The sequence below is a fragment of the Chenopodium album genome, chromosome 9 (assembly GCF_948465745.1).
Source record: "Chenopodium album chromosome 9, dcCheAlbu1.1, whole genome shotgun sequence".
Classification (NCBI taxonomy): domain Eukaryota; kingdom Viridiplantae; phylum Streptophyta; class Magnoliopsida; order Caryophyllales; family Amaranthaceae; genus Chenopodium; species Chenopodium album.
Genome location: NC_137842.1, coordinates 12657597 through 12671389, shown reverse-complemented (window position 1 = coordinate 12671389; position 13793 = coordinate 12657597). Strand labels below are relative to the sequence as shown.

The window sequence follows — 13793 nt, the reverse complement described above, 5'->3', positions numbered from 1 at the left end:
TTGTGCGTTATCAAGCTTTTTTTACATAAAATAAGATGAAATCAATCAATCAAATATCAGTTTGGCTCATGTCATGGGATGTGACAAATTTTGTACACAGGCATAAAATATGATGAAATGAACACGCTAAATAGAGCTATGTGTATTATGGAGTAATAAATAAATTATGTTAGAGATGTAACTCATGCAAGTATTTTTTCCAACTAAGATGTAAATTGTAATACTTTTGCAAAGCTAAATATTCAAAGTTTTTATGTAGAATATAATTCCAAGAACATTTGCTAAATGCTATTATAAATTTGTTTTTTTTTTTATTATTAATGTCTATTACATCAAAAAAAAACTTAAACTTCTTAGGCTTTTTTTTTTTTTTTTGGCAAAGCCTTTATATTCAAACATTCATTTTTTGTTGGGTGCTTAAACCCTTATCTATCATCTAGAAGAATTTTCTTTAAATTTATCATTGAGACCAGGGAAAATAAACAATAGTGATACTTCACAACTTATTAGACAAACCACGAACATATCTATTCAATTGTGATATAATGAAAAGCTTTAGTTCACTGTCATTCAATTTATAAACTTCCTCTGTTTTTTAATACTTGCAACACTTTACTCAAATGGAAATGTCATAATACTTCCAACACACTAAAATTGGAAGGTATTTTGGGTGAAAAGTTGTCATAATACCCTTGTTTAAAGCTCATGGCCCACTTAATAATTCTCAAAACAATCTCTCAGACCCCATTTACATTTATTAAATAATGTGAAACCTACGTTTCTTATATACCGTGAATAAGTGTGTGTTGCAAATATTAAAAACAAAGTACTTTTTTAACATTTAACAAGGTTGTATAGTAGTATAGTATTGTATACTTTGTATCTACTTTATGTCAGTTACAAAAGACAAAAAGAACATATACTTCATTAAACCCACTTAGAAATATTATATCATCCGATTATAAAGAACAAATTCATATAACATAGATATAGCGCCCACAACAAACCTTAATTAACTCTAGTAACATTATTACTCAACTAACCTTAATCAAGGCTGGTGTTGGCAAATCGATGATTTCCATTCCATCTCCCATATAAGAACACATAAGAGAAAATGTTGCACGGTCATAAAATGTGTCCTTTCTAGTAATTAAATAAGACGAAGTCAAGAAATCCTGAGTAGAAGCGACCAAAATAGTTCCATTTTTCGGTGTACATAGATTGTTTTGAACCTGCAATGAGGACAAAATATATAGTGACTATTAATTAACTACTAGTGTAGCACCATTAGACAAATGAAAGATCATGCTATAGCACCATTAACACCTACACCACCGAAAAGGAAATAAATTGGGATACAAATCACCTTGCACATAGTAATGCAAGATATAAATCACCTTGTACATAATTACGCAAAATACAAATCATCCAGTACATGTTAACGCAAGTCATATTTCATTCAAGAATACCACAATTGGGTTAAAAAAAGTCTTATTGATGTTAAGTGACATGATTAACTATGTGAGCAAGATGATGTCCTAGACCTATAAGAAACAAGAAGTAGATTCTACAAAATTCCAAGACTTAACTCATTACCACTAACGAACACCTAACATAGATATTATTGAACATCATTCATATGTTCCTGCTAAGTTTGCATGTCATCTTAGGCACAGAACCACATAATTATTTCTTACACAAACATTTGGCACAAAGAACTACTGCCAAACAAGTAACAAATAAACAAATTATAAAATTATTTACACATCACAATAACTAGCTACATGATAAAGGCAAAATCACAATTCACAACAAATGCAAGAATTGTGAGTATGCGCAGTTATTGGGATCAATAAAATCTAGTATTCTTGACGACTAAAATTTAAGTTTACCCCCATCAACAATAAAGCCTCTGCTCGGGCCTCCTGTGTTTGTGGGACGTGCATATTCATCTCATCACCATCAAAATCAGCATTGTACGGATTGCAAACAGATTCATTGAATCTCAAAGTTCTCCATGGCATTATTCTAGCCTACAAGCAAACATATAGAAGTCAACAATTAGCCTCAATGATGTAAATGAAAATTATAAAAGCATAACATCATTTTTGAAAATTTCCCATCACCCTGTGGCACATGATGGACATCCGATGCAGACTCGGTTGCCTGTTAAAAAGAACAACATCACCATCTTCTAGGTGACGATGGACAATGTAGCCAAACTTCAACTCATCAGCAATCCGTTTTCTAGCAGAAAATGATAAGTCCCTGCAAAAGAAATATGTTTCATAAGACGGTCTAGTAAAAAAAAATAAAAAATAAAAAAAGTGTATTCAGATATATTATCACGTGTCAACAATAATTTCTCACTTTGTATCCCCATTGGGCTCTACGACAAACTTTGCACCCGGATACTTTTTTGGCCCATTGCGTACACACTGCCTCAACTTTTCGATATTGTGATGGTTTACACATTCAGGGTAAGTCAAAATCGATGCCATTAGCAGTGGAACGGCAACCTGCAAGAGAAAAAGTTTTTTGTTTTTAAACCCAAACAAAAAAGATTAATTGAAAAAAAAAAAGAAATTGCTGAAAATAAAATTCTTAAACCTCCGTGATTTTCAAATTAGGATCAGGTGAAATGACAGTCCTTCCAGTAAATTCAACACGCTTCCCAGACAGATTTCCACGAAAGCGTCCCTGTTTTCCCTTTAGACGTTGAACAAACCCACTCAATGGCTTCGTAGGTTGTTGGGATTGTAAAGCAACACGTACATCGCTGTTTATGTATTGAGCCACTTCAACTTGAAGGTAATCCCAGTCATCCTGATAAATGATAAATGTCATAGTTACTATCAAACTTTCATACATGCTTGCATGGTTATTATAATTAAAAGCAAAAATATAGTTCTTCATGACAGGATCATACCTACTTCAAATAATCTTCCAACCAAAGAAAGCATATTACGACATATCATAGAATCAAAATCAGAAATGTGGAACTTGAGTAACAGTATCAAAATCAGATTTCTTGTTTGCATGTTAGACATATCTAGTTTCAACAATTTTTTTAAGCGGATTTGTGTAACTCATATAGCACATCAATGTTGCCTGGGCTAATTTGGAACAGAGATGATGGTAGCTCATACTAAAATTCAAATAGAGTAGATAGAACCTAGACTGATAGGTTATATCACAAGGATTTTGTGTCATTATTTTGTACTCCCTCCATTCCATATTATCATTCTTTAAATTATATATCAATGGTTTATTCGGTCATCAGATTAAATATAAATGCCATATTCAAGTGAGTTTTGAATACGAAATTGCCAATGCATAACTAACGTCACCTTAACAAATATGCATGCCCTTAAAAGACACTTATTTTAGAGTTGTAGGGGTATAGTAGTATAGTACTGCATACAAATATATTGCTTCTGTAGGTTATTGGAATAATGAGACCTTGCATGGACATTAATAATTGACGTAGGAAAGAGAGAAGATATCATATTCAAGAGTTATATAAAAACAAAAGGATGAAGAGAATTGTAATGAAAAAGGAGGCCATCAGCATTCTACCCATGGTGAAGGCAATTATGTATTTATGTATATATATGGATTTAATATGCATAATTGTAACTCAAATACAATGTGCATATTTTTTTAATTTGCAACCTTTTGTAACTCAAATATGATGCGAGTATTTTACATTTTCTAATCCTTCTCAATTTAAGAAACTTTTAAAATCATTGCAAGTCATACAATTATTTTCCGCCTAACATGCTACCTGCCCCTTCTCCCTATCCAATTTCTTTTTTCTTGATTACAATATATGTGTTTCTCATTTGATTAACTGGTTTTGTGAAAATTAAGTCAAATATTTGCACATTTTTTGTACAGTGGCTAGATTTGTTCATAAGATAACCCTAATTAATGTAACTAACCTCAATTTACATGCAAATGCAAACCCTATAAACATCTAGAGCTGCCACCATAGAAATTGAAGATCTCATGCTAATAAGTACACAAACAAACATATAAATAAATAAATAAATAAAAGATGAGATCCTATGAGAAGATAATTAAATTTATAAAGATGATAAAAATAGATGTGCCTCACATTAGCCTATACAAGTGTGCCTCGTATTTAAAGGCATATGCCTATCAACTAGGCTCTAGGGTCCTTTAGGCTTAAGCGCCCCACACCTTTTAAAATTAAGATGATTATTGGAGAAAGTCTAGATATAAAGATAAGGAAAACCTCCGAAAGAATGCAAATGGAATTGTATAGCATGTTAATCATATCTAACAACATTAAAGAAAAGCTTAATAATACCACCATAATATCCATACTTCTTCCTAAATACAAAACCCAGTGAACCATAATACCCTTACTTCTTCCTAATTAAAAAGCTTACATAATCAATCAGACAACAATAATATAATGTGTAGCAAACAAACCAATTAAACATTTAACAGTCATGATTGCAAACGGCATATTCCACACCTACACAATACTCACAATGCAAAAGTGGAATATCCATGGATGTACTATTATTTTTGTCCTAGTTTCACAATCTTCTACATCAAAGGAAAGAATTACAACTTCACAAAAATTATTCACTGTTCAAATATACATAATTTCTAATAAAACCACTTAACTTTTGTTTACCAACATATTTTTTGTTATAAGAACATAAACATGCAATACATATTATTGGACAATATGAACAAAAGCTAGGATTTAGCAACTAAGTTTCCATCTCCATCCTTCAAGTAACAAATCCTTACAAGCTCATGTAACATAGAATTCTCATGTAATTTTTCTTTTAGAATTTGTCTCAGATTCAAAATTTAAATCCTGAACATGGTGACATGTTTGCCAAAAAAAAATCATACACTAATACATCCTCCATTTTTATTTAGTTGCAACATTTTTACTTTTAACGTTTGCCAATGCACAACTCAAAAATTAATATCTCTAATTATCAACAAATAAAATCAAATTTATAAAAATTTAATAGTTTGAAAGGGTACATTAAGACAAATATAACAAGATCCCACATGACTGCTTTTCCTTAAAGGTGAATCACTAAAGAAAATTAAAGTAAAACGTGTGAATAAATGGACGCGCAGCAACTAAATAAAAACGGAGTTAGTATATATAAAACGAAGGAGTCAATCATCAGTATCTTACCAGAATTTTAGATGAGCTGCTAGGTTCTTGCAGACCCTGATGAAGGCAAGCATTTGCTTGAATAATTCTCTTTAACCTTTCAGTAATATCATTTTCGTTGCTGCAAGTTTTAAGAAGGAAGAGGATATAACATCCGAACGTGACTTGAAATGCTGATGTAATGCAAGTATTTGTCTTAGGGAAATTCTTTTGGTAGAGAGCATAACTGGAAGTCAATTAAGAAAAAGACACTAGTAGATAATAATAGAGGCTTGACCTTTGAATTCCTCCATCAACAAAAACAGACGGACGAAGGGCCAATGGAGGAACAGATATGTTGGTGATTATAAGATTCTCCGGTCTATTATTTAAATAGAGCAACTCGCAATCCTGCAAGATGATAAAGACATATACTTGAGCTATTTAAGGATTTAATACTTCCATCCATCAACCATCTCTATTTATTTAATTCAGCTACATTGTATATACAGCCTACACTTGCACACACGCACGCAAGCACATATTCACACAAAGCAAGAGAGGAAGAAAAGTTAAAAACAACATAAAATAGCATTAAAATATTTCACCTGATCCAGCATTTGATTAAACAATAATAAAGCATCATGTGGATTTATGAGAGGAGAGGAGTATCCATTATCTTCTTGGTTTTTATCCTGTTTTGGACGACTATGAACTATTTGTAATGCAGTTTTGCCCTTCTTGACCTTTCCTGAAATACATCAGTAATTGCTAAGTTTCAGCAAATATTTCAAGAGAGAGTAAATAGTACAAGACCAAAAAACGAGAAGGATACAAAGATTACAATGAAACAGCTTTATTTACAAAATATGTATGCTTCACTAAAACACTCGTCTTCACAGTTTTAAGTGAGGCATTAATTTTAACCCAAAATCAGTTGTAGGCCACTAGCTTGTCGGCAGAAGCTAAAATTAACACCAATAATGTTCACACCAAGTTACAGTGAAATTTCCGCTTCATGTAAAACGACAAAGCAAATGAGAAAGCAAGAATAACAATAACAACTATAACAATAATAACAATAACAATAATAATAACAACAACAACTTTAATAAATGTAAGGTGGCCCATCAGTAGGAGAAAAGGTGTGAGATAACGCCTTCAACGTTGGGAAAAGAATCAAACCCCAGACCAATTTAAGGGATTGGGTACAAGACCGCCATGCAAATCAAACATTTGATGATGATCAATAATGTATAACTAATCACACAGGGTGTAACAAACTAGTAGTAATGTAAAAATAATATAAAAGAAATAAGCAGCAAGATTCAATCCTTAATAACAGAGTAAGCATTGAGGAAGGAGGGGAAGGCTTTCATTTAGTCAACGGCTTCTTACAGTGGTGACTTGAGGCCACCAGTATCTAGGGGTAGTGACTTTAGGTCACAAATCTCAGAAGATCACTGATTTACACAAAAACGAGCCTGCCTATCCACTAGCCCCTTCCCTTTTTTGTATATACAAAAGCTGCCAGAAGGATCCTAACTACCCCTATCATACTTGTCCTTTGGTGTCCTGCTTCACAATATCCAGCCAAGGTGAGGATGGGGGGCTTCAATTAAAACACATCAACATACCCTCTCATTCGACCTGACAACCAAGTTGAAACTCTCACCAATTATAACTAGAGAAAATCTAGCATTCCTTCTTAAATTTCATTTAGAAAGCAAATTTCTACAAAATTTTCAGATATTGTAACTCCCTTAAGAACAGCAATATATAAACCAAGTATTTTAGGGCCTTTATCTTAATTACATATTCAGCAAACACCAAGCCATTAAAAGAAAGCTAAATACCTATGTACTCCATGTAAGAGAAACATAACATGTCACATAGTACATTGCCCAATTCAATTAATTCCAAATTATCTCAATGTTGTTTCAAATAATTCTAAATGAATGCAAAACATTTGGCTTCGAGAATTTATCAAGGGGCCCAAGTGACAAATCTTCTCTTCTTCAATGTTCTAAAACAACTCAAGATACAAAAATTCAAATGGCTAACACATGGAAACACTTGCCATTTTCAACATAGCCACTTACAAAGAAGCATTTGATTCACAATACTTGCTTTATGTAATCTTAGAATTTACAAATAATTTGAAATTTTATTCCAGAAAAGTCAGACCCCAAATGTATAATAAGAAGAATTTATCACACGTAGCAGCAAAAACCTATCCTAAACAATTCCTGGATTATTGATAAATCCAAGAGGCCACTATTGTACAAAAATATATTAAAATTAACATAAAAGATGAACAAGAGATACCAGATACACAATAGGACACAAAAAAAAGCAACAGCATCAACAATCGATAGGAAAGGGAAGTTATACATTACCATTCAAGGATCCGCATCTTAAACACTGCACTTCCACTTTGGTGGACAGCTTCTTTATTATCTTTTTCCTCAGATCAGTTTTCTGCAGTGAATCAAGCTTGGTATTTCTCATCTTCTTTAAGCAATCTTTACGTTCTTGTTCTGGTAGCAAGATATGTGAGCAAGACTGGAGAGTAAAGGTATATCAAGTTTAGATGACACAATAGCCACAAGTCAGGCTAGCATTTAGAAAGACAAGCAATGAACATACCAAAACATGATCTTAATGCATGCATCTGTTGAACAACCAAGCACACATGAACAAGAATGAAGCCAAGAGCCAAAGCCAAATTGGCTATGCATCACAAATTGTCAAACCATCTCGGAGAAACAATGACATTGATGTATGGAGGAGATAAGATCAGGAAAATAGATCATGCAAACTTTATCCATGTAGTATAAGCTTATTTTCAAATAATGACTTTTTATAGCATTTATTTGTAAAAAATTAGAGATGTAAATGGTCACAGTGTTTCATTGGCAATCATAAAAATTAACACAGTACAATTAAAACAAGTCTGGACACCATGGTTGGCCTTTTTCAAGGAGATTTGACACAGTTTACACCTAGATTAATGATGTTGCTTCTATAGGCAGTGTAAAGGCTCTGATCTGCAAGAAAAAGCTTCTAAACTGATAAAAGTATCTTTATTTTTTTTTAACTCATAAAGTATCTCATTTAACCCAAAAAAAGCCAAAAAAAGTAAGGCAGTTTTCCACTGTACAAAATTTATTGGCATCAAGGACCTCCTCCACACCCTTCAATCCTCTTAGTCACCCTCCTAAGCACCTTAAGTCATGGTTTTCGAAATTGTTACCCACTAAATTTATACTTTGAACACAGGTCTCAACATTTGAGGTTAAGAAGTCCTATATGTCCTCAAGACCGTAACTTCCCAAGTAGATACTATGATTCTAATTATAGCCAAAAAAATATATTAAGGAATCAATCAATCAAAGCCTTAATCCCATGAGTGGGGTCGGCTACATGAACCAAAATTTGAATCATAAAGGCAAAAACATTGAGGGGAAGAAATCTTAGTAACGACATTATAAGGAAATTCCGACACAATAACATTTAACTCTAATTTTTCACAGCATATGTCAACAACTCACATCCACACACCAATAACTCACCCTATGCTACTTCTAGCTTCTCATTATATTATATGATAATATCTCTTCAGTTCAAACCAACAAGAGAGCATTGCATATCTACTATTTCTATTTCTTGTTATCACTTCTTTTCTCTCCGTATTATAGTTAGCCATGGCACAGAATAACTTTTCATTGTGCAATCAGACGTGAACACATAACATCCATATCCAATACATTTAACATGATCAAAGTATAATTCAATTTAAACTATTAATAAATCAATTTATTTTGCAAATTATTATAGAAACTCAAACACTTCACATCAACAATCCTTAACTATTTAGAACCATATTACCTAGACAAAACTATTGGTTACATTCGGCATATAGCGTAACTTTTAACTAATTTGAGGTTATTTTTTAACCTGGTTTGGGGTGATGTATAACTGTATAAGTATATAACCCATTAAAAAAAATTATAAATTACAAAGTAATTATATAGATAAATTTTTGAAAGGGTAATATGCATTAAAAGTGATTTTTAAAGGGTCAATTTCTTGTAAAGAGAGTAAATTTGTCTTTAAAAAATAGGTCACTTTCATATTATTTCGAGGAAATTGTTGTTTATTTTAAGGAAGTTTCACCTTTATACAATATCTATATATTGACCACCAATAGATTTAAAATTTTGTATTAGTTAACAAGCCTAAAAGTCCGACATTAGTAACAACTCGAAGACACAAGGTGGGTTACGAGTTCAGGTAGTAAAGAAATGAAGTAGATGAGGAAGAAGAGGCTTATAGAAGGGGGCAGCCTAGTCTGCGACCAACCAAAGTAGGATTGGAGATGCATTTATTGCAAATGAAATCATATCTTGCTTGCTTGTTACTTGAAATTTTTAGTCTTATTAGTTTAGGACTAGTATTATTATATAACATATAATTATATTTAGTTTAGAAAAATATTTTATTTCAAATCTAGGATAAGTTTATAAAGACTTGTAGACTAAAGTATGACTATACTCTATCTTAAAGGGTTATGGGTCTTCATCTTTCGCACTCACAACAACAAGATGAAATTACAAACGCTCTTAGATTTCAAGATTAGAGTTCTAGGGAGGTGTAGGTTGAAATTCAAGGGATATATGAGGGTTGCTAATAATTGTTAATCGATTAGTGACGGTTCATGGTTTTTTCCCTTACTATTTTGTGAGGGGTTTTTCCACGTAAAATATCATTTGTCATTATCTTTTAATTTGCACCTTTAGTTTATATAATCAGTTGTATTGTTCGTGTTTAAGCTTCCATTATTATCAAAAGTTTTTGTACCCCAATACTTCTAAAGACTCCCTTTAGGATTTGGAAACCAATTACATGCAATCTTACCCTTAATAGAATGGTTGTACCAATTGATCCAAAGCATCAAAAAGTCAAATTTCACATATCTTGGTTGCATCAGAGACAAAACCAGCAAGTTGGCAATGCGCATGGGAGTCACACAGCCAAAGTGACTAGATTTCCAAGCATGCATCATAAAATCTAAATATGGATACTTTGGGAGTTTGGGGAGTAAAGATCAAGAGGGTAAATACAGAACATACCTTGCAAATACACTTCAAAACATCTAGAATGGCACCAATATAGCCAATATTAAAAACAGGTAGTGCTAGAGTTAGACATCCATAATGGCCCGGACAATCTTCAAATTTTGCATGGCATGTCGCACATAGACCACTACTTTTGTTTGGAGGACCCTGTAATCAAAGAGTGTATTATTGAACATCCTTTGGAAAGCTATACATGAAGCATATCAAACGCTACAGAATTGTATGCAAAAGAGAAAAAGTTACAACACATATTACAGAGTATTATTCTATTCAGTCTATTCTACCTCAATACCAAGCCACAAAGAGCAATTCTTAATGAATCAGAAATCATTATATGCACTACACATGCATTATGTCATAAACCACATAACTGTTGTAGATTAGGGAAAAAACACATATTTCTCTTCTATTTTCTTCGCCACCTATAGCATTTTCAGGCTTTCAAACAATTCCACAGCTCTAATTATTTCCAATATTTTAAAAGACCATCCAAATTCCAAATTCCAATACATGGTGAAATCAATAGTTATCACAATAAAATCAACACTATAACTACCTAAGAATCCAAAATTCCAATTGCATTTCTAATAAATTGGTGAAAATCAGCCAAAGTTGAGAGCAAATAAATAGGAAAGAAATTCCACCATTTTGGGGTCCAATAGTCCATTGGCAATAGGCCTTTTCTGGGCATCATAATAAAGACCTTTAAAAACTTCAACTTCCGATATTTTACCAATCTCCGATGCCGAAAACATAGAAAACTTTATGCTATCACTGCAAATATCAATGAAAAACAAAATCATAAGCCAATAATACATAACCTGAATGAAAAATCATCAAAATTGGAAAATCAATACAAAAATCTAATAAATAATATGAAAAATAAAAGATCACTGACATTCGGCGAGGCTCATTGTCCTCGATATATGGCTGCTTAGTGAATTGTATATTGTCATAAGGCCTTAGCATCCTGAAAATACGGAGATTTTGTTGAGAATTACAGAAGCTGTATTCTTGATGTTGTACACCCAGTGGAAAATAAAAATTCTCACTGACTCTGCCGTTCGAACTTCAAAACCCCAAACCCCGGCAAATTCAACCCCAAAATTCCAAGAAATGCAACAGCAAAACCCCAAAATTCGACAAGATACGATGATAACAACAACAAAAACACAACTTACCTTAGAAGCTGTTTCAATGGGGGATACTAGATTCAACAGAGAACGTCAACTGCGCTTCAATGGAAACCGGAGTGCGCTTCAATGAAATACTTCGTAACTGCCGTTCAAAAAAAACAAAAAAACTACGTAACTGAGAGAGGTAGGAATGGAGGCTTTTTAAGAGCCATGACCCGCCATAGTTGTAATATGGGTTAGATCCGTCAGATAAATAAATGGGCCGGGTCTTTTGTATGATCGTCTAACTACGAGACATGGGCCCTATTTGGCAATTGGCTGTTGGCATTTGGCTGTCGGCTATTTTAGTTGGCTGGTTTGACTAGCTGTTTAGATTGGCTTTTGAGTTGGCTGTTTGACTAGAGTTGTAGTGTTTGGTAAATTGGTTGTTGGGTGCTAGCTGTTGTTAAACAATATCAACATTAATGAACTAATATAGTACTTTAATATAATCCTCATCGTGGACTTATCAAATTAGAGGCATCACTTCGAAGGGAACTTGATGAAGTACTTGATGAAGAAGAATTGTATTGGTACCAAAAGGCAAGGGTCGATTGGTTAAAGAATGGTGATCGTAACACAACCTTCTTCCACCTTAGCACAGTTACAAGGCGTTGGAAAAACAAAATTGTTGCTTTGAAAGATGACCAAGGAAATTGGGTACATGACTCGACTTTGGTTAAAGGAAAAGTTGTGAATTTCTTTTCTAAATTATTCACTGAAGAAGGGGAGGATGAGCCTTTCGAAATCCCCAATGATGTCTTCCCTCAACTTCCTGCTTCAACTTGGGCTACAATCTCAAGACCTTATACCACTATCGAAATTGATGAAGTGGTAAAATATATGGGCTCATTGAAAGCACCAGGCCTAGATGGCTTCCAAGCCCTTTTCTATCAAAAGAATTGGGACCTTGTCAAAGACCATGTTTACAAAGCTGTGCTTGATGCTCTAGAAGGTCGCGGCCTACCTGACCATCTCAACGAGACTCATATTGTGCTACTGCCTAAGGTCGATAATCCTGAAGCGCCAAATCAGTTCAGACCAATCGGGTTATGCAATGTAGCCTACAAAATGATCACGAAGGTCCTAGTCAACAGAATCAAGCCTCTTCTACCGCAACTTATCTCAAACACTCAAGGAAGTTTTGTTCCGGGGCGGCAAATCATTGACAACATTGTCATTGTACAAGAGGTTGTGCACACTATGAAAAATAAAAAAGGAGGAAAAGGTCTCATGGCACTGAAAATAGATTTTGAAAAGGCGTATGATAGACTTCGTTGGAGTTTTATTCGTGACACATTACTCCAAATGAATATGCCATACTTGATTGTAGAGGTGATAATGGAATGTGTAACCTCGGCTTCGATGAAGGTCCTTTGGAATGGTGAACCCTCATATGAATTCAAACCGACTCGAGGAGTTAGACAAGGTGATCCCCTGTCACCGTATCTCTTTGTGATGTGCATGGAGCGGTTGTATCAAACAATCGAAGAAGCGATTATAGCTAACCGTTGGAAACCAATCCATACAAGTAGGAATGGACCTCTGCTTTCCAATCTTTTCTTTGCGGATGACATTATTCTATTTGCAGAAGCTAGTGTCGAGCAAGCAATGGTAATTGAGGATTGTCTTAATCGATTTTGTAAAGCTTCGGGGCAGAAAGTCAGCCTTGCTAAATCTCGAGTGTATTTTTCGAGAAATATGGCAGAAGATGCACAGCATGATATAGCTGCTGCCTTGGGCATGGAAGCTACTAATGACCTTGGTTTATACTTGGGAATGCCAGTGATTTCGAGTAGAGTAACAAGGGAAACCTTTAGCCATTTATGCGAAAAAATTGATCGGCGTCTCTCAGGCTGGAAAACAAAATACCTTTCGATGGTTGGTCGTATTACCTTAGCCAAAGCCACCCTTTCATCTCTTGCAAATTATTCTATGCAATCTGCCAAGATACCGAAGACTGTGTGTGATGATATTGATAGAAAAACCAGGAGATTTATATGGGGGGCAGTGAAGATAGCAAGAAAATTCACCTCATTGCGTGGGATAATCTACTAAAACCAAGAGCGCAAGGAGGAATTGGAATCAGATCCGCAAGTCAAGCCAATGCCGCTTTTTTAGCAAAATTAGGTTGGCGTCTTCTCACCAATCCTAATGCTTTATGGTCTCGTGTTTTGCGGGACAAGTACTGCAAAGGCCGCTGTGACTCAGACATGTTCGAACCAAGACAAAATATGTCAAACGTCTGGAAGGGTATTTCAGAGAATGCCAAACTTCTTTGTGAAGGCATTCGAGTTGCAATTGGGAATGGTACAAAAACTC

General features: G+C 34.1%; 1 protein-coding gene across 3 annotated transcripts in view; it reads right to left on the bottom strand.

Moving 5' to 3' along the window:
* The window catches only part of LOC145558402 (DNA-directed RNA polymerase III subunit 1-like), a 39561-nt gene extending 27799 nt beyond the window's left edge, over positions 1-11762 (bottom strand). For all 3 annotated transcript variants that reach the window (XM_081619632.1, XM_081619633.1, XM_081619631.1), the window contains exons 1-13: positions 11478-11762; positions 11195-11266; positions 10941-11070; positions 10291-10443; positions 7555-7720; positions 5764-5906; positions 5454-5566; positions 5198-5297; positions 2611-2826; positions 2371-2519; positions 2127-2268; positions 1893-2033; positions 1044-1232 (exon numbers count right to left, since the gene is read on the bottom strand). In XM_081619632.1, coding sequence (XP_081475758.1) covers positions 1044-1232; positions 1893-2033; positions 2127-2268; positions 2371-2519; positions 2611-2826; positions 5198-5297; positions 5454-5566; positions 5764-5906; positions 7555-7720; positions 10291-10443; positions 10941-11070; positions 11195-11265 — 1713 coding nt within the window. In that variant the 5' untranslated portion in view covers position 11266; positions 11478-11762. The remainder of the gene's footprint in view (positions 1-1043; positions 1233-1892; positions 2034-2126; positions 2269-2370; positions 2520-2610; positions 2827-5197; positions 5298-5453; positions 5567-5763; positions 5907-7554; positions 7721-10290; positions 10444-10940; positions 11071-11194; positions 11267-11477) is intronic.
* Between the last annotated feature and the right edge of the window lie 2031 nt (positions 11763-13793).